General features: G+C 56.4%; 1 protein-coding gene across 4 annotated transcripts in view; it reads left to right on the top strand.

Annotated features, from left to right (window-relative positions):
• The first annotated feature begins 5,709 nt into the window (after positions 1–5,709).
• Positions 5,710–20,381, top strand: part of RAB20 (RAB20, member RAS oncogene family) — a 29,261-nt gene continuing 14,589 nt past the window's right edge. The window contains exons 1-2 of one of the 4 annotated variants that reach the window (XM_046028307.1): positions 6,058–6,194; positions 14,595–14,699. In XM_046028307.1, the coding sequence (XP_045884263.1) occupies positions 14,663–14,699 (37 nt within the window). In that variant the 5' untranslated portion in view covers positions 6,058–6,194; positions 14,595–14,662. Of the gene's footprint in view, positions 6,195–14,594; positions 14,700–15,180; positions 15,720–20,381 lie in introns of those variants that run through there. The other 3 variants (XM_046028303.1, XM_046028305.1, XM_046028304.1) reach the window with 3 other exon arrangements.

Raw genomic sequence — 20,381 nt, 5'->3', positions numbered from 1 at the left:
TGCAGCCAGCCGGCAGGAGCTGTACCCCAACCCGCGCTGTGGGGCGCCACGCAGCTTTTCTTTTGGAAGATTCTCTTTTTATCAGAAATTACCATTGTTGGAGTTTGTTTCCATTTCTGCAGAATTCCTCAGATTTATTTTGTGGTTTCGGAATTGTTTTTATGATAAACAGAACGTGGGCTGCTGGAAGGCATCGGTGTCAGAGCAAATGAAGATGCATTTTGGAATCTACCGAGAAGCGGGTGTGGCGGGTTGTTGATCTCCGAGGTCAGCCTCTGTGCGGAAGCCCCACCACCGCAGCCCTGGGTATTTTGTTTCACTGTTTTCAAGCAGGGAGGGGAGTTTTCCACTGTTCTCACCACCCCTCACCCCCGCCCCCGATCTGTGTGTAGACTCAGGCTGCACAGTCTTTCTGTGAATGTGGTCTGTCCGGCCGCCCTGCAGAGTGTCCCGACATGTCATGCCTCAGTCCTGGGAGAACGTAGTGCCCGCCTTCTGGCAGGTGCCCCCACGGCAGCATGGCTAGGAATCCAGCCCTGGGTCTTTGGCTGGTTCCAGAGAAGGGAAGAGGCTGCAGGCCATTAATTATCTGTGAGCTGCAGAAATTGCTGGCTGTCTACCCCCACCCCCCATCCTCCTTCTCTTCCTGATTAGAGAATTTTTATCTGGGTACACAAGGACTCAGAGTAAAAACTACATTTCCCAGCCTACCTTGCAGTTAGGTAAGGCCATGTGACTAACTTCTGGCCAATGGGATGTAAGCAAAAGTGTCACATGTCTGACATTGGCCAGTTGGCCAGCCCTTCCTCACTTGTGCTGCTTGGAATGTGGGTGTGATGGCTGGAGCTCCAACGCGCAGGAGGAGGATGAGAGTCCCCTCTTGGCTGGCAGAGCTGTGAGCTGGAAGGAGTCCCACAGATTTTGTGGAACAGACTGCCAGGCCGGCCTCAAATGGTCTACCTCAGAACTTTTTTTTGTGAGAGAAATAAATGTCTCTTTTAAACTCCACTTACTTGGGGCTTTCTATCCCTGTCTGTGGGAACCTAATCCTAATAGCACAGAGTAGGTACGCCTGACCTGGCAATCCCTCCAGTAAGAGATGAGTATAAAGAAATGGCGGAACAAGTGGGCAACACCGTCTTCCGTCTCAGGTGGGGGCTCCACCCACTGGGTCCACCCCAGGGAGGGCAGCATCTTCCCTGCCCGTGGCTCACTCAGAGAACAGCTTACAGACACAGCACTGTTGTTCTGAAGTCGAGGTGGGTCTTGTGGATATGCATGACAGAAAAGGAGACCAGTATTTTAGGGGGGTAAAGGTTGGGGTCCCGGCCCAGCAGGTGTGGCTGAGGGCGGGACCTCAGGCTTCCACACGTCCTCCGCCGCATCAGCTGCAGGACCCTGAGGAGGTTGCTTGCTCACAGTCCCCTCTGGCTGCCCTCATAAGGCAACTAAACACTACAGGACACCACCGCCACCACCACCGCGAGGGATCCGGGTCCCAGGCCCGCGGTCGTGCTGAGGCGGGGAAGCGCTGCCCTGGAGAGGGACTGCCGTCAGCCTGGAGATGATGAAGAAGGATGTGGCACCCGCCTTTCACATGCTTGTCCTCGGTCCCTCTCTCTCTCCCTCCCCGCCTTTCACTCCACATCCAATTCAGAGCAAATCCTCTAGGTCCCACCTTCAAAATATACCCAGACTGCTCGCAGCTCTGAACGCTCCTCTGTTATCACGCTCATTCCAGCACACACTGTCTCTCCCAGGTCTCTGCATCTGCCATGGCCACGTGGACAGGGCCGCTGGGTGACCTTGTGTAGGACAGATCCTGTCTCTCCTCTGCTCAGAATCCTCTGGTATCCTTTTATCTCATTCCGAGTAGAAGACGCAGCCCTTATGATGACCTCTAGACCCCAGTGTCCTTTCCTGCCCCCCCCCAGATGTGATGTCTAGCTCACTTGCTCTCTCCTGCTCCAGCTGCTCTCACCTCCTGTCGTCCATCAAGCCTACCAGGTGGGCTTCTGCCTCAGGGCCTTTGCACCCACTGCTCTCTATGTGAACCTTTCTTCCTACAGATGAAGGATGTTCAACACATCACCTCCTAACCCTTCTGAAAACCTCATCTTGAAGACGCGTTGTTTATAATGGAACCCCCTGGAACCACCCGCAGGCCTCATTCTCTGTGCCGTTCCTGTTCTGTTTCTCTGCATCTAATACTTCATCACTGTCTAGGACGCTATATATTTTGCTTGTGTATTCTCTTGGCTGTCTTTCTCCTTGCTCTGTTCCTATGTAGGTCAGGCTTAGTGCTTCAGCTCCTCCCCGCTGAATGAACGTATGCCAGACAGGCAGGGTTTGGTTTTGTGGCTGTTTGTTTTCCTTTGCTTTTTCAAAAGGAGGAAGAACATACTTTAAAAGGTAATTATTCTACTGCAAGGTGATATGGGAAACTGAGGCACAAAAGGAATGTAGATAAAACTAGATGTCCAGGGGCGCCTGGGTGGCTCCGTGGGTTGAGCCTCTGCCTTCGGCTCAGGTCACTCAGGTCATGATCTCAGGGTCCTTGGGATCGAGCCCCTCATCGGGCTCTCTGCTCAGTGGGGTCCTGCTTTCCACCTCCTGATCCCGCGACTGCCTCTCTGCCGACTTGTGATCTCTGTCGAATAAATAACTAAATAAAATCTTTAAACAAACAAAACCAACTAAATGTCTGTATAACCTGCAGCAACTTGGCAAATACTAGAAGCAGCAAAGTGTAGGGCTCTGCCCGGGAGCTCCCGACTTGATCTCAGTGCCTTGCGAGAGGGAGAAACAACTTTGGTTTGGGAATAGCCAAGCCTCCTATATCCTGCAAGTCTCCTGTAACAGACGAAAGCACTTCCGGAACTCCCCCCAACCCCGAAGTCTACTGTCGGTGGCCCCTCACAACCCCGGGGCAGCAGCTCTGTCTGTCCCTGGGTCCTGTCCCTGAACTTTAGTTAAAACCACCATTTTGCACCAAAGACGGCTCAAGAATTCTTCCTTGGCCGTGGGCTCCGGATCTCACCCCAATACTCCTCCAGAAACGACATCAAAGGCACCTACAAACGCTCCCCAGTTACTGTGCAAAATCCAACGAGAGCAACCACATTTTCTTTTTTCTCATATTTTCACTGCAGAGAGTCCCAGAATTGCTCAGTTTACATCTCTTTTAAAAGGAAGCCACCTATTTTTCTTGGCCTTGGGAACGTTTCATCTAGCAACTGGAAAAAGGATTAGCCTGTTAGGCCAGCGGTTTAGGCTCAGGCAGAATAAACATAGTCCTTGGCAGGTAAACAGCTCCTTAAACCGACTCATGCCGACCTCTGCCTCCCTCCTCCCTCCAGGCTCCTGAACAGGAATAGGCATTTGACAATCTTCCGGCATTTTTTAGGAGTGGCTGAAATTTGATACGGAGACTTTCTCGTGGTTGAATTTAGTTGTTTGAAGTGCCCGACAATTAAAAATTTTTTTTACCGGACTTGCTGAGCTAATTGCATGTGCCAGGCACTGGGCTAGGTCCTGGGTCCATCCGTCTCCTCCAAACCGCTCGGGCGACAACCTCCAGTTACCGAAATGGATTCAAATACACGTGACCAGAGCACAGACCGTGGCCCAGTTCTAGGAACTCGGGAGACACACAGAACAAAACCCAAAGACCCTCGTAGCTCAAAGCCCCACCTTTAGTGAATGATGGGGAGCTGAGAAAGGTGTGCTGAGCTGAAATGAAGTTTAAACTTCACTGAAAACAGGCTCCCTGCCCCCAGGGAGTTTAAAAATTACTGCAGGAGATAAGAATGAAATAATAGTGAATATAACATGCTGGTTAGAAGGTGGGAGCCTTCACTGCTGGGAGGGCTGGGAGGGTGGGGGGCATTCACCAGAGGCGGGCCTGGAGGAGGGGTCTGCCCACGCGGATGGGCGTCTGGGGGGCTGCCCAGGTGAGCAAACCCAGAGGGTATGGCACAGCTGGTCACCATGTGTTTTCAGGACACATGTTCTGGGCTCACAAGGATGGTGAACTCACCCGTTCTTTCCTAACTCGGCTCACAAGGATGGTGAACTCACCCGTTCTTTCCTAACTCAAAGCTTGCTTCCTTTTTTTTTTAAAGAGAGAGAGAGCACAAGCTGGGGAAGGGCAGAGCAAGAGCAAGGAGAGAATTTTTTTTTTTTTTTATTTAATTATGCAACAGAGAGAAATCACAATCAGGCAGAGAGAGAGAGAGAGAGAGAGAGAGAGAGAGAGAGAAGCAGGCTCCCTGCTCAGCAGAGAGCCCGATGCGGGACTCGATCCCAGGACCCTGAGATCATGACCTGAGCGAAGGCAGTGGCTTAACGCACTGAGCCACCCAGGCTCCCCAAGGAGAGAATCTTAAGCAGACTCCATGCCCTGTGCGGAGCCTGATGCCGGGCTGCATCCCACCACCCTGAGATCATGACCTGAGCCCAAACCAAGAGTCAGACATCTCACCAACTGAGCCACCGAGGCACCCCTGACTCAAAGCTTTCTTGAGTGACTGTAGGGTGCAAGATATACTTCACCAGCCTCACTGGTGAGCACCCCGCAAAAAGTCCCTTCCTGATCATGTGGAAATGTTGGGGTTTGGAGCTGAAGGTCAAGAAGGAATTCTTGAGACTTCTTGGGTGCAAAAAGGTGGTTTTATTACAGCACCGCGACAGGACCTGCAGGCAGAAAGAGCTGCCCGGGGATCTTGAGGATCCTTGGAACGGGCGGTAAAGACAAAGGGAGTTTCCGGAAGGATTTTCATGCTGCTACTGTAGCCCCCAGCCCTGGAGGCCTGGCTGTTCTCAAACCGTCTGTTTTTCCCTTTTTCCCTCTAGCAAGGCACATTAAGATCGGGAACTTCCCGGAGGAGGACTCTGCCTGCCTCAGTCACTGGTCAAGGGCTGCGGGTTACAAGGAAGTTTAATTTTTATCCACTTTTCCTTGGAGCTTCCGAGTTTGCGTTCTGGAGGGAGAGGCTGCAGAGTCCCACGCGTGCAGAAGCGGTAGGTTCCAGCTCATTCCGGATTGCGGTGGGAAAACCGCGCAGGACCGGGCCCTAGAGAACAGGGGGCGGGAGAATCTCCACCCCCCGGGCAGCGTGTGGGGGCGAAACGCGCAGACGGGGGCCTGTCCTCGGGGGCCGCCGGCACACACCGCGGTCTCAGCCGACGCCCCAGCAGGATTCGAACCCGCACCGACTCGCCTCGGCGCTTTCTCCAAACGGAACCGGACCCCACGCCGCGCATTTCGGCGGCGCTCCCGGCCCACCGGGAAAGGAAGGAGAGGTTTGCCTGCGACTGACAAAGGCCACTTTTCCGCCTTCGGGGAGGAATCGGCCCGAGCGGCTCCTCGCACACGGGGGACGCGGCCCCGAAGCGCGCGCTCACCGTTCCCCGGGCTGGCAGGGCCGCAGCGGGCTCCTCGGGGCGCCGCCGACGAGGGACCCCACGCCTCGGGCCCGTGCGCGAGCTGCCGAGCGACCCTCCGGCCGGCGCACCCCGCGCCCTGCCCGCGGGGCTGAGTCCGCAGTCCCGCGCGGGAGCCGAGGGCAGCGCGGCGTGGGCGAGGCCAGGGGCGTGGGGCGGGACCAGGGCGTGGGGCGGGGGCCACGGGGGCGGGCCGGGGGCGGGGCCCGGGCGAGGTCAGGGGCGGGCCGGGGGCGGGCCGGGGGCGGGCCGGGGGCGGGCCGGGGGCGGGGCCCGGGCGCCCCCGACGGGCGCTGACTGCCGCGCTCTGGACTCGCAGGTGGGCGCCGGGCTCGGTGCTTCTCTCCTGCCCGGCGCCGAGACCCACTTCCTCTCCCGCGCTCCCGGGCGTCGGAGCCGGAGGGTCCCGGCGGGGCCCCGCAAGTTCCGGCTCCCCGCGAGCCCGGCTCCCCGCGAGTCCGGGTTCTCGGGAGTCCGGGTCCGGCGTTCGGGGGGCGGCGGCCGGCTGCTCGAGCGGCGCCCGGGGCGCACGGGCCGGACCCGCGCGGGGAGCAGGAGGGGGCCTTCCCGCGGGAAGATGAGGAAGCCCGATGGGAAGATCGTGCTTCTGGGGGACATGAACGTGGGCAAGACGTCGCTGCTGCATAGGTACATGGAGCGGCGCTTCCCGGACACGGTCAGCACGGTGGGCGGTGCTTTCTACCTGAAGCAGTGGCGCTCCTACAACATCTCCATCTGGGACACCGCAGGTGAGGGCGGACACCGCTCGGCCCGCCGTCCTGGGGCCCCGCCGTCCTGGGGCCCCGCCGTCCTGGGGCCCCGCGGCGGGAGAGAAGCATCCGCCAGGGCGGGGTGCCCCAGGGCAGGACTTCCCCCAGGGCTGGGGCCCCGTGCACAGGGTCCCGCCTTCGCACTGCCTGTGACCCCATCTCGGGATCGACTCAGGTCCCTGGGCACAGTGGGAGGCCATCCTGGGCCCTCTGTCCCTCCTTGTTCTCCTTTTCTGGGTGGGAAACTCCAGCGTCTCGGTGGGTCTTAGGGACATTGTGTACCCCGTGGTGGCTTGGCTCCGGAGCCCCACCATCCTGCTAACGGGAACCCCACACTCATGGACGGGATCTCATTTGATACCCCAGCCACCTGGAGGGCTGAGCTCGGCTAGTGTAATGACCCTTTCTTCAGGAAAGAGGAAGCTGAGGCTCAGAGCCCTCCAGCAGGCTTTCTCCGGGGTTGGGTTAGGAGAGCAGGAATCAGAGCCCAGGCCTCCAGCCCCCGGCAGACCACGTCTGCGTTTCCCACTTCACTCGCCACCTGCCTGACCGCGGCTCCTGTCTGTCCCCGGCTCTGACACGGTTTTCTGCAGAGGCATTTAAAAGATAGCAGTGAATTATTTTTAGTACATGTAGTTTTGTGATTTTTCCAAAAGAACACATCACAGGGTCTTGATTCAGGCTTTCGGTTTGTTCACCCTGCAAGAGTGCACTGGTAAGGACAGTCCTGCCCGAGGGTTTTCCCCCTTCCCCAGCACAAGGGAGAAGGTGTTTGAGGTGAATAAAGACGCTGGATCGCTGGGCGCATTTTCTCGACTTCCACAGGCCCAGCACTTTCAGAAACGATGTCAATACCGAAGGTCCCGTCTGGAAAGTTTGGATGGCCAGCCTGGGCGCCCACTCTGCTGGGGAGACAGAACCAGCTCCCAGTTTACAGTGGAGTTCATGGAGCTCATGGCTGTCCATCTGCCCTGCTCCGTCCTGCGTCCTTTCGTGCGGCCCCTTTTAGTGCGGTGGTTGATGGCCGACTAAATCCTGCAGTCATGCTGTGAAGACAGCATCTCCAGGGACAGGTGTACCCATCCCTGCTCTCTTCTCCAGGCTGCGCAGACACGTTCCCAGATGCTTCCCCAAAGCTGACTTTGTGGCGCTAAGGGTTTGGTAGGGATGGACCATAAGCTCCAGGAGTCACCTCACGTTGAAGTGACTCGGCTGCCTGTTTTGTGCGAGGCTGGCCCTGTCGGTCCTTTAGCTGGCCTGCTGGCCTTCGTTGCTGTCCTTGGTTTACAAGGGGACGATCGGGATTGGCGTCGGGGTCCCCATCTGAGCGGACCTGTGGCAGCCGCCCCCAGAAGCTGCCGGCTGCCGTGGGAGGTGGGGTTTCTGGAATGGGAGCTGACCTTTGGTGCCGAGCAGGCTCTCTGGTGTCAAGAGTGTGAAGTAGCAGAGTAATTTTGGCTGGCCACTTTCTTCAGTGACAAGGACATGACGCAGCCGGGACCCTGATCACCAGAGGATTTCGTAATACAGCAGATGCTGTGCCTAGACATCCTGTCCGGCCCCGGGGCGCGACTCATTTCCTGGCTCCTGCGTTCTTGTTCCTGAAACCCTTAGTGTGCACCGGGTCAGGCTCCTGGGGCGGCGGGGGTGGCCAGGCCCGGTCCCCACACAGCTGACCTGTGTGCACACACACACAGGGTGACCGAGGCTTGCGTTGGTGTTGACACAGGCCATCTCTGTGCCTGGCCCCCCCGCCACTGTGGGTGGGCTTTTTCTCTCTTCCTCTTGAACGTCCCTCCCATCCCACAGATGTTGTGTTTCAATCTGTGTTCATTTGACTTCTCATAACCAAGGTGGAGGGTAAGGCCCTGCTGGAGGGTGGTTTTAGTGCTGGCCCTGGTCACGGGAGGTGGGGCGGGGGACTGGGAGGGTGTGCGAGGTGACAGTCTGTTCAGTAGTAGAGGAGAGAGGAGGGCTGGAGAGACTGACTCTCGTCCTGCCGGAAGCTGGAGCGGGGAGGAGAGGTTTGCTGGGCTGGTTAATAGATACCTGGTTCAGGGACACAAGAGGCCTTCCGAGGCGGGCAAGGTCACGTCCATGTCTGGGATGGGGCCATGGAGGCTGGCAGAAGCTCAGGGGTTCAGACTTTGGTCTGTCCAGGTGCCATGTGTTCCGCTCATGGTGCCTTGCTCTGACCTTTGCCTAGTTGGGCAGACAGGTGTGGGGCATTCACCCTGAAGGTCTGATACATTCTGGAAGCCAAAGGCGGTTGCCCGGAGTCGAGATGGGCCCGCAGCGGATTCCGCCACTGCTCTCTTCTGTCATGCCTTTGGTTGGCCCGAACAGTCTGGATGGATGGTGCCCATCATTCAGGGGAGTCAGTCAGCCCAGCCCCTCCTCCACGCCTGGGGCGGCAGCTTCGTGGGTTTTCAACTCCGAGGAGCGGGAAGAAGCAGCAAGGAAAGCAGTGACGTCGTTTCATACCGGGTCATCCAGAGAAACTCCACCCTGGAGCCTTGCAGCTCGCCGTCCCTCAGGCTGCAGCCTCCAGGGGGTGGATTAGGCTCAGTTTTGTTCCCCCAGTATCCGTCCCGCGAGGACCGGTTTGGACCGCTCAGTCCCCTTTCCTCCAGCCTCCGGAAACACGTTCCCTGTTTCCATCTGAGCTCAGGCTGGCAGCACCCTAACGCCCGTGTTTCTACCTGAAGTCTCCATGCTGGGTTGGCATCCTGTAAAGATAATACGGGTTTCTCTCACTCGCTCCCTTCTTCCTCCTCCGCCCTCGCCAGCGGGGCTGTTAGACTCCGTACTTCTGTCGGTCTGTGCGCGGCCAGGCAGGCTCTTTCCATCACGCGTCTCGTGCTTCCCGCCCCTGTCTGTGGTCCGGTTCCAAAGGCACGTACAGCGTTGTCACAGCAGCCCCCGCTCCCAGGATGAAAATCTGTTTCAGTAGCAAACTTAGTGGCTTAAAAAGTGCAGGTTGGAAGTCCTAAATGGATGTGACCGGGCTAAAACCGAGGTGTCAGCCGTCTGCGCTCCCTTCTGGAGGGTCTGGGGGAGTCCGTTTCGGTGTCTTCTCTAGCTCCCTGCTCGCATCCCGTGGCTTCTTCATCCTCCATCCCCGAGGCGGTGGTGTCTGTCATCGTGTCTCTCGGACCCTGACTTGTCAAGCCCCCTCCCCCACATTTAGAGGACCCCATGATTGCGCGCGGTTCCCGTTTCTCTTGAAGGTCAGCTGATGAACAACTTTAATTTGTCGGCGACGTTAGTCCCCCTTGCCCCATAGCATAACCTCTTACAGGCTCTGGGGCTGGGACGTGTCTGCGGGGGCCCGTGGGGGTGGCGTGTGCCCTTCTGCCGGCCGCAGCCGCCAGCCACGTGTGCGATCCTGTGTGTGTTATGTGTCTGCACGTCGTTTTCCTCCTCCATGAGATGGGCGGTCGCAGCCCCCCGAAGTGCTGGGACGTGTCTGCGGGGGCCCGTGGGGGTGGCGTGTGCCCTTCTGCCGGCCGCAGCCGCCAGCCACGTGTGCGATCCTGTGTGTGTTATGTGTCTGCACGTCGTTTTCCTCCTCCATGAGATGGGCGGTCGCAGCCCCCCGAAGTGCTGTCAGCAGCTGGTGGGCTGAACTTGGCCCAGTGCGTGAACAGTAGTACCTGGAAGGAAGGGCTCTGTTGGTGTTTGAGCAAGAAACAACCATCTCCTAGCTCTGGGTACTTCGGACCACGACTGTCACAGTAGGACAAGAGAGGCTTGTCATAGAAGGACAAGAGCAGCTTGAGCAGGTCCCCCGTAAGTAATTCTGCAGTAAATGGAGAGATCTGAGAGAGGGGAGATTCAGAGAGTTGGTGTAATGACTGCATGCTGAGATGTGTTCTTTCCGTGCCCAGTTTGTTAATGATTTTTACCACGGATGGGTGTCGAGTTTTGTCACCTGCTTTTGCCACATCTACGGAGACGATTGTGATTCTTTTCTTTTGCTCTGTCCATGGGATATGTCACGTGGATTCGAGGAGGTCAAACCATCCTTGCATCTCAGAGGTGACAGTTGGTTTAAGGTCTTTCTTTCAAATAACTTTGATGCAACCCAGGAGAAGATGCCACAGGTCTGGGTATGGCATTGTGATGCCCGTGAAGTTAGCTGAGAGGTCTTGGCCCCCGTGGCAGAGCCGAGGGCCTCCGCCCTGTGAGCGTCGGAAGGATGGGGAGGCTCACCCACCACTGCAGAAACCAGAGGACATGGCCCATCTGTGAGGACCGGGAGCTCCCATCGTCCCCCTTCCACGGTGCATAGACGCCCCAGCCCCCAGATGCCCCTGGAGACAGCTGCTCCTGGATCCAGGGAGCGGCAGGGAAAGGTTGGTGTTGTGATGAGCTGGAGAGTAGCTTTCTTTGACGGGGACCCCACGGTCACTGATCGCTGACCCTTTGGCCTGGCCTGTGAGGACTGTGTAGTTCCGGGAGCCCCGAGAGCGTGGTGCTGAAGCAGGTGGACAGCTTGTGCAAGCCGGAGCTGAGGTTGGAGGACTCAGATCTCCCTTGACTCTGATGATGTTCGTGCGGCTGCCGATTGGCTCCGGAGGCCCGAACCTAGTGGCCCTGAGCCCAGCGGTTGGTGTTTGTGTGACGGGAGAGCATGTGGCAGACGGCATCCCTTCCCGGAGGTCAGCACACTGAGCTGGTCAGCATAGATGAGGTCTTACTGGCCCACAGCCAGGCTGATGCACTTGTAGACCGGCGTTCAGCCCTTGGGGACCCCTGGTCACTTACAGGCAACGGTGGGGGGAGTTGTGTGGTCCACTCTGAACTGGACTGGGGTGAGGGTTGGGCTTGGACTTAACATCATATGAGCCCCCACTAGAAAAAGTTCTTGGGAAAACATCTCAGTTTACCTCTGAGATCTGGACACCAAGGCTGCAGAGCCCGTGTGGTTGGTGAGCCCGTGTCTTCGGGGGCGGGTCCCCATCTGTCCCGTTACCGCAGGCTTCAAGGGCTCACCCTCTGGGTGCAGGGCCACGTTTGCGGAATCCCTCTGCTCTCCTGATCGAAAACGGTGGCCGGAATATGAATGCGGGTGTTAAGACAGGTGGAAGGAAAGCCAGGGTTCTGGGTTCAGCGGGCAGACAAGGCGCCATTATCCTGCGAGACCTCAGCGGACAAAGGACGCCTGTGAACGGTGCGGGGGCTGGGAGGTCGGCCCGGAGTCCTCCTGGAGGGGCTCCGAGGACTCTGGGGGCGGGAAGAGGTATTTTAGGCTCATTTGCGTGGTGCTGATTCAGGAGAATTTAACTAATTGAGGTCAACCATACTGGTTAACTCATGCCTGAATCCCATTTAGTGTGTCTGGAGGATGGTCTAGGCTTTTGATTTCATCTCAGACTTGCCCTCTTGCTTTGCTGTGACTCACATAACTTCCCTTTCTGTACAAAATTGTGTACATACAGCTGTCCGCATGCATACACACAGATGAGCTTAAACGACGGTTCATTCTTTTTTATTTGTATATTTTAAAAATATTCGTTTATTTGAGAGGGAGAGACAGTGAGCAGGGAGCCTGACCTGGGGCTCGATCACAGGACCCCGGGATCATGACCTGAGCTGAAGGCAGAACACTTCACCGACTGAGCCCCCTGGGTACCCCAGGACTGTTTCTTTTTTTTTTTTTTAAAGATTTTTATTTATTTATTTGACAGAGAGAGAGATCACAAGTAGGCAGAGAGGCAGGCAGAGAGAGAGGAGGAAGCAGGCTCCCCGCAGAGCAGAGAGCCCGATGCGGGGCTCGATCCCAGGACCCTGAGATCACGACCTGAGCCGAAGGCAGCGGCTTAATCCACTGAGCCACCCAGGCGCCCCAGGACTGTTTCTTCTTACGGGAATGGCTTCATCACTGTGATGACAGATTTTCCTGGTCCTGCTGTCAAGTGCCCACTGGCCTAGGAAGATTCCAGTGTTCGTTTCAAAGGTGGAGTGAAGGCAGGCTGGTGGGATTTCCAGATCCACAGAGTGATACAGTGGTGGGCTCCCTGGGTTTTCTTTGTGCCTCATGTTCCCCAGAGTTGGAGCTGAAGAAGCCAACAACCCAGAAATGCCTAAGGGAACAGACAAGACAAAATTGAAAGCCCGTTCATTCACCAAAGGATCAGGAAAGAGGTAGCCAAGTAAACAATCTCTTATATGTGTATCTGTGCATTTATTTACTTATTTTTATTATTTTCAAAAAGATTTATTGTTAGAGAATGTGTGCACTGTGTGAACAGAGGGAGGGGCAGAGGGAGCGGATCTCAAGCAGGCTCCCCACTGTGGCCGATGCGGGGCCGATCCCAGGACCCCGAGATCAGGACCTGAGCTGAAATCCGGAGTCCGACACTCAGCCGACTGGGCCACCCCGGCACCCCGCAATGAACCTTTTAGACCACAAGTGCTGTAGTCCAGCCAAACACTCAGGAAAGGCTGGGTCACCCCCACCCGTACCATCAAGATCTCATAGGAGCAGCGACGCTCATACCCGCCAGGAGGTGACGCCTTCCCCTGGCGGTGCCCGTGGAGGCTGCCCTGGGAGTCTGGCTTCTGCCTGCACCTGCCAGGGAAGGGAAAGCACGTGCCCCGGCCACCAGGGCCCTACTTGGATGAAGGAACCAGCTCAAAGGGAAGATTTAAGGCAGATCCAGTGTCTAATAGCACAGGGTGGAAATGTCCAGGTTTTAATAAAACAAAACACTCATCATGTAAGAGCCAGGGAGATCTCCACCTGAGTCAAAAAGGACAATCACGGGGTGCCTGGGTGGCTCAGTGGGTTAAAGCCTCTGCCTTCGGCTCCGGTCATGGTCCCTGGGTCCTGGGATCGAGTCCCACATCGGGCTCTCTGCTCAGCAGGGAGCCTGCTTCCTCCTCTCTCTGCCTGCCTCTCTGCCTACTTGTGATCTCTGTCTGTCAAATAAATAAATAAAATCTTTAAAAAAAATAAAAAGGACAATCACAAGAGGCCAACTTGGAGCTGACGGAGGTGGTCGAGTTACCCCTACAAGGGCCTGAAAGCCATCCAGAGCCTGCTTCCGTGAACAAGCACGAACCCCTAAACAAATGAAAAAATAGAGGGCCTCGGCAAAATGAAATTTAAAGAAGACCCACATGGAAATTCCTGAATGAAAAAAGTGCCGTAACAAAACCAAGAGGCTCGGGGAGCACTCCCTCGCCAGGAGGAGGGGGAAAGGAAGGAACGATGTGGGAAGACCGCTGCAGACACGGAGCCTGGAGCACGGAGAGCGCAGAGGGAGGTGACCGGAGCCGGCGGCCGGTGGGGCGGGAGATGGACACCGCACCGTCCCAGTTCTGGAAGGACAGGACAAAGAGTGCGGCTCGCAGAGCCCCAGAAGAAGTAAGGGCCGGGAACTTCCCGGAGTCCGCAGAGACAGAAACCGGCAGGTTCTAAAAGCCAAGAGAAGCCCAAACAGTATAAACAGAAAGACGTCCTTGCCAAGACACAACATAACGAAATCCTGAAAACTAAAGATGAGGAAGTCCTGAAAGCAGCCAGAGGAGAGATGGAACCAAAGGGGCAGCGGCGTCACATCCGACCCCAGGGTGGTCAGAAAGGAGCATCTTTTTCAAGGGCTGAGAGCAGAGTGGAAGAACGCTGATGTGGAATTCTCAGCCGTCGTCCGTCCCAGCACGCGCCTCTGGAGAGACAGGCTCCGGTTGCATGTGCCGCCAGGGTCGACTCGGGGTTCTTCTGTTCCTTAAATTACACATAGTCGTGGGGCGCCTGGGGGGCTCAGTGGGTTAAGCCGCTGCCTTCAGCTCAGGTCATGATCTCAGGGTTCTGGGTTCGAGCCCCACATCAGGTTCTCTGCTCAGCGGGGAGCCTGCTTCCTCCCTGTCCCACTCCCCTGGTCGTGTTCCCTCTCTCACTGACGCTCTGTCTCTCAATTACATATATAAAATCTTAAAAAAAAATTACACATAGTGGAATGCTATTTTGTGCTTTAGATACTATTTAGGCAGATTGGGGAAGTTTTTTTTCCCGCACATGGATTTTAAAAGCTTTGTTTAGAAATCGGCAACAAGTCTTGCATAGGTAATAGTTTTTGTTTTTTTGGTAGAATTGTCTAGGTTGTATTTTAAGTAAGGTTTATTGAATGTTTGCCTCTGTGCAGTAAAATTCACTTTTTTGTGGTGGGTAGCCTGGAGACTTGACATACCTAGAGTTGTGTGACCGTAGTCAAGGTACAAACCATTTCTACCATAGGCCACAATCTTGTGTCCCTGGAGTCTCCTCCGCTCAATGCCGGCCCCAGATGGTACCGACGAGTCTCTGTCCCTAGAGTCTGGCTTCTCTAGACCCAGAGTACAGGTGTCTGGAGTCCGGCTTCTTTGCTTCAGGTGTTTGAATTCCTCTGTGCCGTGGCGAGCGCTCATGCCTGTCCGTCCCCCAGCTGGAGCACACTCGGATGTCCTTCAGTTTTGGTGACGATGGACGAAGCCACCGTAAATACTCACACAGAGGTTTTTGCGTAAACACAAATCTTTATCTCTCAGGTGAGTGACCCACGAATAGGCTGTCTGGGTGTTAGGGTCGGTGGACGATCGACAGCAGTTGACCCGACACTGTCCGTGACGAGGTTTCTGCGCTCGCCTGCATTTGTGGTGCAGCGTTTCAGACACTTGTTTTCACGGACGGACTTGGAGAGTTCATTACGCGGTAACTAAGACCCAGCCCCCTTCGTGAGGAAAATAGGCTGCTGCTTGTTTTCTTGGCTGACTCGACGCGAGCGTGTGGGGGAAAATCTGAGGGCAGGTTTGTTCTTTTTTTTTTTAGATTTTTTATTTATTTATTTGACAGAGATCACAAGCAGGCAGAGTCCCTGCCAAGCAGAGAGCTCGATGCGGGGCTCGATCCCAGGACCCTGAGATCATGACCTGAGCCGAAGGCAGAGGCTTTAACCCACTGAGCCACCCAGGCGCCCGGGTTTGTTCATTTCTGTGCGGGTGTAGCGTGCGTGTAACGTGTAACATCTGCGTTACACACACATGGCGTAGCGTGCGTGTGTCTGGAACCAGGCGGGGCATTTGCAGAGTGGCCTCTTGCAGTAGGAGACCTAAGAATTATAAGGTTTCGGTCTTGATTTCTTTTCTGGAAGCACACATTTCACAATTCGTTTTGGTCTCCGCAGCGGTTTTTTTTATTTATTTTATTTTATTTATTTGAGAGAGAGAGAATGAGAGCGAGCATGAGAGGAGGATGATCAGAGGGAGAAGCAGACCCCCTGCTGAGCAAGGAGCCCTACGCGGGACTCGATCCCCGGATTCCAGGATCATGACCTGAGTGGAAGGCAGCTGCTCAACCAGCTGAGCCACTCAGGGGCCCTCCGCAGCATTTTTTAGAAAGAAGGTCACTTGCAGAACGCGGTGAGAGCCACTGTGGCCACGGATCCCTTGGTTTCCAATGATAAATTATTTCCAGCTGCAAAATCCAGCCCTTTCTGGAGCTCTCCCCTCCCGCTCCAGGTGAGCTAACCAAAATGCATGCGCTTTCTAGAATTTGCATTTCAACAGAGGCATGTTGCGCAACAATATGCGAGCTTGTGTCTCCCACAGAGCACCTCACCCTTGCTGGTTGATTTGTCCTGTAGACCTGGAGGGCGTGGATGGGCAGGGGTGGCTGCCTGCCCTCACCCCGCCTGCCTCTCGCTGTGCTCGGCTCCCACTTCTGAAACTGCTCAACCCCTACCACGCTGCCTCTTCCTTTTTTTTTTTTTTTTTTTTAAGATTTATTTATTTGGCAGAGAGAGAGATCACAAGTAGGCAGAGAGGCAGGCAGAGAGAGAGAGGGGAAGCAGGCTCCCTGCTGAGTAGAGAACCCGATGTGGGGCTTGATCCCAGGACCCTGAGATCATGACCTGAGCCGAAGGCAGAGGCTTAACCCACTGAGCCACCCAGGCGCCCTGCCTCTTTCTTTTTAACGGGGATCAGACGGCCTTGGGCCCATGGGCACAGAGGAGCTTGGCTCTGACCTGTGTGGCCTTGCTGGCGGCAAACATGAGACCAGTCCGGCCCTCGCAGGCGCCGTGATTCGGCGGTGGAGCCGCTCAGGTCTTCTGTCCTCGCCGGGCAGGTGTTGCTCACGGTCCCATCCGTGTAATGGGGCGCAGGGGGACGAGGTAGAGGCTGGTGCGATTCCCGCAACCGCCTGTCTTCTCAGCTTCTCCCTCTCTGCGGTGAAGAAGTGGGCTCCGGAGGTTCATGTCCCACGTCTAACGGCCAGCTGGTGGCAGAACAGGGGCGGCGTCAGCGTGTGGGGACTCTGTCCTGCTCCTCCCTGCTGCCTTTCGGTGCCCCGTCCGGGGGTGTTGTCTCAGGCCTCCCCTGTTTCAGGCCACTGGGAGGTCAAGGGGGTGCTGGAGCAGAGAAGCCCCCCGGGGGACGCTCGCCAGGGACATCCAGGTGGCTGATGTGCCACCGGCCGAGCCCGAGGCCCGGACCCTGGGAGCGGCAGGGTTCGGTCCCAGCTCCAGGGGCGCTCGCCAAGGTCTGGGCCTCACAGCCGCTTCGTGTGGCCGGGATTCCAGCGGTTTCCCTCTGCGGGAAGCCAGGCCCGGAGGCGATGGTGCTTTGCTGCACCGGGAGGGGGGCAGGACAGGGGCAGGACAGGGGCAGGATTGGAGGCCGGCGGGACACAGACCTAATGCTGTCCTTCCCCCGCTGCGGCCCTCCGCGGGGCGGGCCAACCCCCTCCCTGTGCAGACCGGCCCCGGGTCCCCACCGCCCTGGGAGCGGCACGGCACAGAGGAGGCTAAGACTGGAGGCCGGCTGTCCCTGCTCGGAGGGGACAGACCCCGCCCGCACCTGCCCGGCGGCCGGTTCGGTGAGGGCCTGGCCGTGACCGAGCGGGGACACCTCTAGGAACACAGATGGTGGGGTTTCACTTCTACAGCCTGTGGCCTCCGGGGCCGGGGCGGGAGGAGCTGGCAGTCAGCAGCCAGAGATCTGTTCCGGAGGAGGCTGGGATCCGGGGTCTCGTCTTCCTCCTCAGACCCCCCACCCCCACCCCCGTGCTTGACTTGCTCAGTGCACCTAAAGGACGTGTGAACTGTCCCCATGGCGTCTCCAGCGGGAGGGCGGCCAGCCGGGGAGGCAGCCGAGAGCCTGGAGCGCTCAGCCTAATGGAGCGTCCGTCCAGGCCGCAGGGTCTGGGGTCAAGGCCCGTTCCATGGCCGTGGGAGAGCCGTCTCTTGGCTGGAGCGTTGCTTGGGAAGCGCTGTTTTTCTTTCTTTCTTTCTTTCTTTCTTTTTTTTGGTAGAGAAACAAAAGATCTTTTCTTTCGTGGCTGCTCCTGTGTTTATTTGTAAAACTGTTGGGCGGGAGTGACCCTCGGGAAGGGGGGCTGGGCCGGGGGCCGTTGGCTCGTCTGGGCCGAGTCAGGCAGTGCATGTTCTCCGTCCCCCTCCCAGGACTTCCGTCGTGCGTGCGCTTTGTCACAGTGAGCAATCGTCGTCCCTTTCTTCGGTTGTCAGCCCCGGTGGCTGCTTTTCACCAACATCGCGAACACCGGGAAGGGGGTCTGGGCGTTCCTGCGTTTCCATGCGTTTCCCTGCGGCCCCGGGGACCGTCCACCTCGCTCTGGAGCCCTGAGTGCTTAGTGTCCACGAGTCCTGCCGCAGCTGGGCTGGTGTGTCTTTCTCACAGGTTCTCGGAGAGCTTCTTCCTTCGTCCCTGTGATGGCTTTTCTCTCCAGACACACTCGCAGACTTTTGTGGGGGAACATGGAAGATGTGGGAAGTTGCCGTACGTTTGTTTTTTCCTTTATTTCTGAAAATTAGAGGTGCACTTTTAAAGAAGATTTTATTTACTTGAGAGAGGGAGAGGGAGCAGGAGCAGGGGGAGCAGCAGAGGGAGAGGGAGAAGCAGGGTCCCGCGGAGCAGGGGGCTCAATGCGGCTCGATCCCAGGACCCTGAGGTCATGACCTGAGCTGAAGACAGACCTTGAACCGGCTGAGCCACCCAGGCGTCCCAAGATGCAGGTTGTTTTCTTTTTTTTTTTTTTTTTTTTTTTTTAATGTGGGGCTAGAGGCAAGAAGACCTCAGTCAGTATCTGAGATCAGACGAGATCGGGCGCGTTCAGGGTGGTATGGCCGTAGACGCTCAGTCAGTATCTGGAACATCTTTTTTTTTTTTTTTTTTAAAGAGAGGAGTATTTATTTATTTAGTATTTTTTTTTAAAGATTTTATTTATTTATTTGACAGAGAAAGATAACAAGTAGGCAGAGAGGCAGACAGAGTGAGAGGGAAGCAGGCTCCCTGCGGAGCAGAGAGCCTGATGCGGGGCTCGATCGCAGGACCCTGAGATCATGACCTGAGCCGAAGGCGGAGGCTTAAACCACTGAGCCACCCAGGTGCCCTTTATTTAGTATTTTTAAAAGATCTTATTTATGGGGCGCCTGGGTGGCTCAGTGGGTTAAAGCCTCTGCCTTCGGCTCAGGTCTTGATCCCAGGGTCCTGGGATGGAGCCCCGCATCGGGCTCTCTGCTCCGCGGGGAGCCTGCTTCCTCCTCTCTCTCTGTCTGCCTCTCTGCCTGCTTGTGATCTCTGTCAAATAAATAAATAAAATCTTTAAAAGAAAAAAAAAGATTTATTTAACAGAGAGAGAGGGGACATAAGCAAGGGTAGCAGGAGAGGGAGAAGCAGGTTCCCGACTGAGCAGGAGCCCGATGTGGGGCTCGATCCCAGGACTCCGGGATCATGACCTGAGCTGAAGGCAGATGCCTCACCGTCGGAGCCTCCCAGGTACCCTGGGATACATTGTTCTAACTAAAGTTGTGAGGAGAAGGGATTTGGGGGAAATTGGAGGGGGAGAGAACCATGAGAGACTGTGGACTCTGAGAAACAATCTGAGGGTTTTGAAGGGGTAAGGGGTGGGAGGTTGAGGAACCAGGTGGTGGGTATCATGGAGGGCACGTACTGCATGGAGCACTGGGTGTAGTGCATAAACAATGAATTCTGGTACGCTGAAAAGAAATTAAAAAAATAAAAAAATAAAAAAAAATTGGCAGTTAAAAAAAAAGTTGCCCTCAGGTTTGGGTTTTTTTTTCTTTTCTTTTTTTTTTTTAAGATTTTTTTTTTTTTATTTGACAGAGAGAGACATCACAAGTAGGCAGAGTAGCAGCCAGAGAGGGGAGGAAGCAGGCTCCCCGCTGAGCAGAGAGCCCAAGACCCTGGGATCATGACCTGAGCCGAAGGCAGAGGCTTTAACCCACCGAGCCACCCAGGCACCCCAGGTTCGGGTTTTGTATTCTGCCGATCCCTTTTCCTAATTATCCTTTGAAAGGTCTCATTTCATTACTAGGAGCCTTCGCAGGCATCGGGGGAGGCGGCGGGGGTGCATGGGACTTACACCTGATGTGGGAAGCCTTTTCGTTCCCGTTACACCTGAAGCGCTTGCGTGGTTTGAGTCCGTGCAGCTGTGCAGAACGGCTCGCGCGTGCGGCGGTTCGTGGTGGCGGCTCAGCTTCCTCGCCGTCCCTCAGGGACCCCGTCTCAGCAGCCTCCCTGCGATTTTGGCCAAATGGCAGCTGCTGCTTAACTAGCACCTACTGTATACACCAGGGCTGTTCCTGGCTCTGTATGTGTGTTAGCTCCTGGATCGTCCCAGGACTCCGGGAGGAGACGAGGTCCCATCTGTGCCCGGTTACCCGAAGCCCAGAAGTGGCTGAGCTGGGCTGACTGCCCCGGGCTTTTGCACACGGTCACCCAGCGTGTGTGTCCTTCACAGAGGTGACCTCTAGTGTGAGGGAGAGTGAGCCTGTGACGTGCTCTGAGCAGCACGGGGTCTCTGCGCACGTGCACGATGGGGCGATGGGGACCGCCGTGCCCCGTGTAGCGCCGGCACCCTGTGGTGGTAGGTTAAAACCGCCTCCAACCTCGGGGCCACCGGTCTCTTAACTGACAGCTTCCGTGTCCTCCACTCTGCTGCCACGTCCGGCTGCCGGAATGCCCCGTGCCTGAGGTTATGTCCTCGTGCAGCCCCGAGGGCAGCACGGCGCTGGACTTGTCCTTGAGACAGGGGTCCCAGATCTCTCACCCGTGGACTCGGCTGCGCCGTTCCTGGGTAACTTGGTTCAAGAAGGGCCCGTGGGACCCACCGCCGCCGCCATGAGCTTGTGGTCCTGGTTT

This window comes from Meles meles, chromosome 14, assembly GCF_922984935.1.
Source record: "Meles meles chromosome 14, mMelMel3.1 paternal haplotype, whole genome shotgun sequence".
Lineage (NCBI taxonomy): Eukaryota > Metazoa > Chordata > Mammalia > Carnivora > Mustelidae > Meles > Meles meles.
Note: the sequence above shows the minus strand (reverse complement) of the source record. Positions and strands in the feature narration are given on the sequence as shown.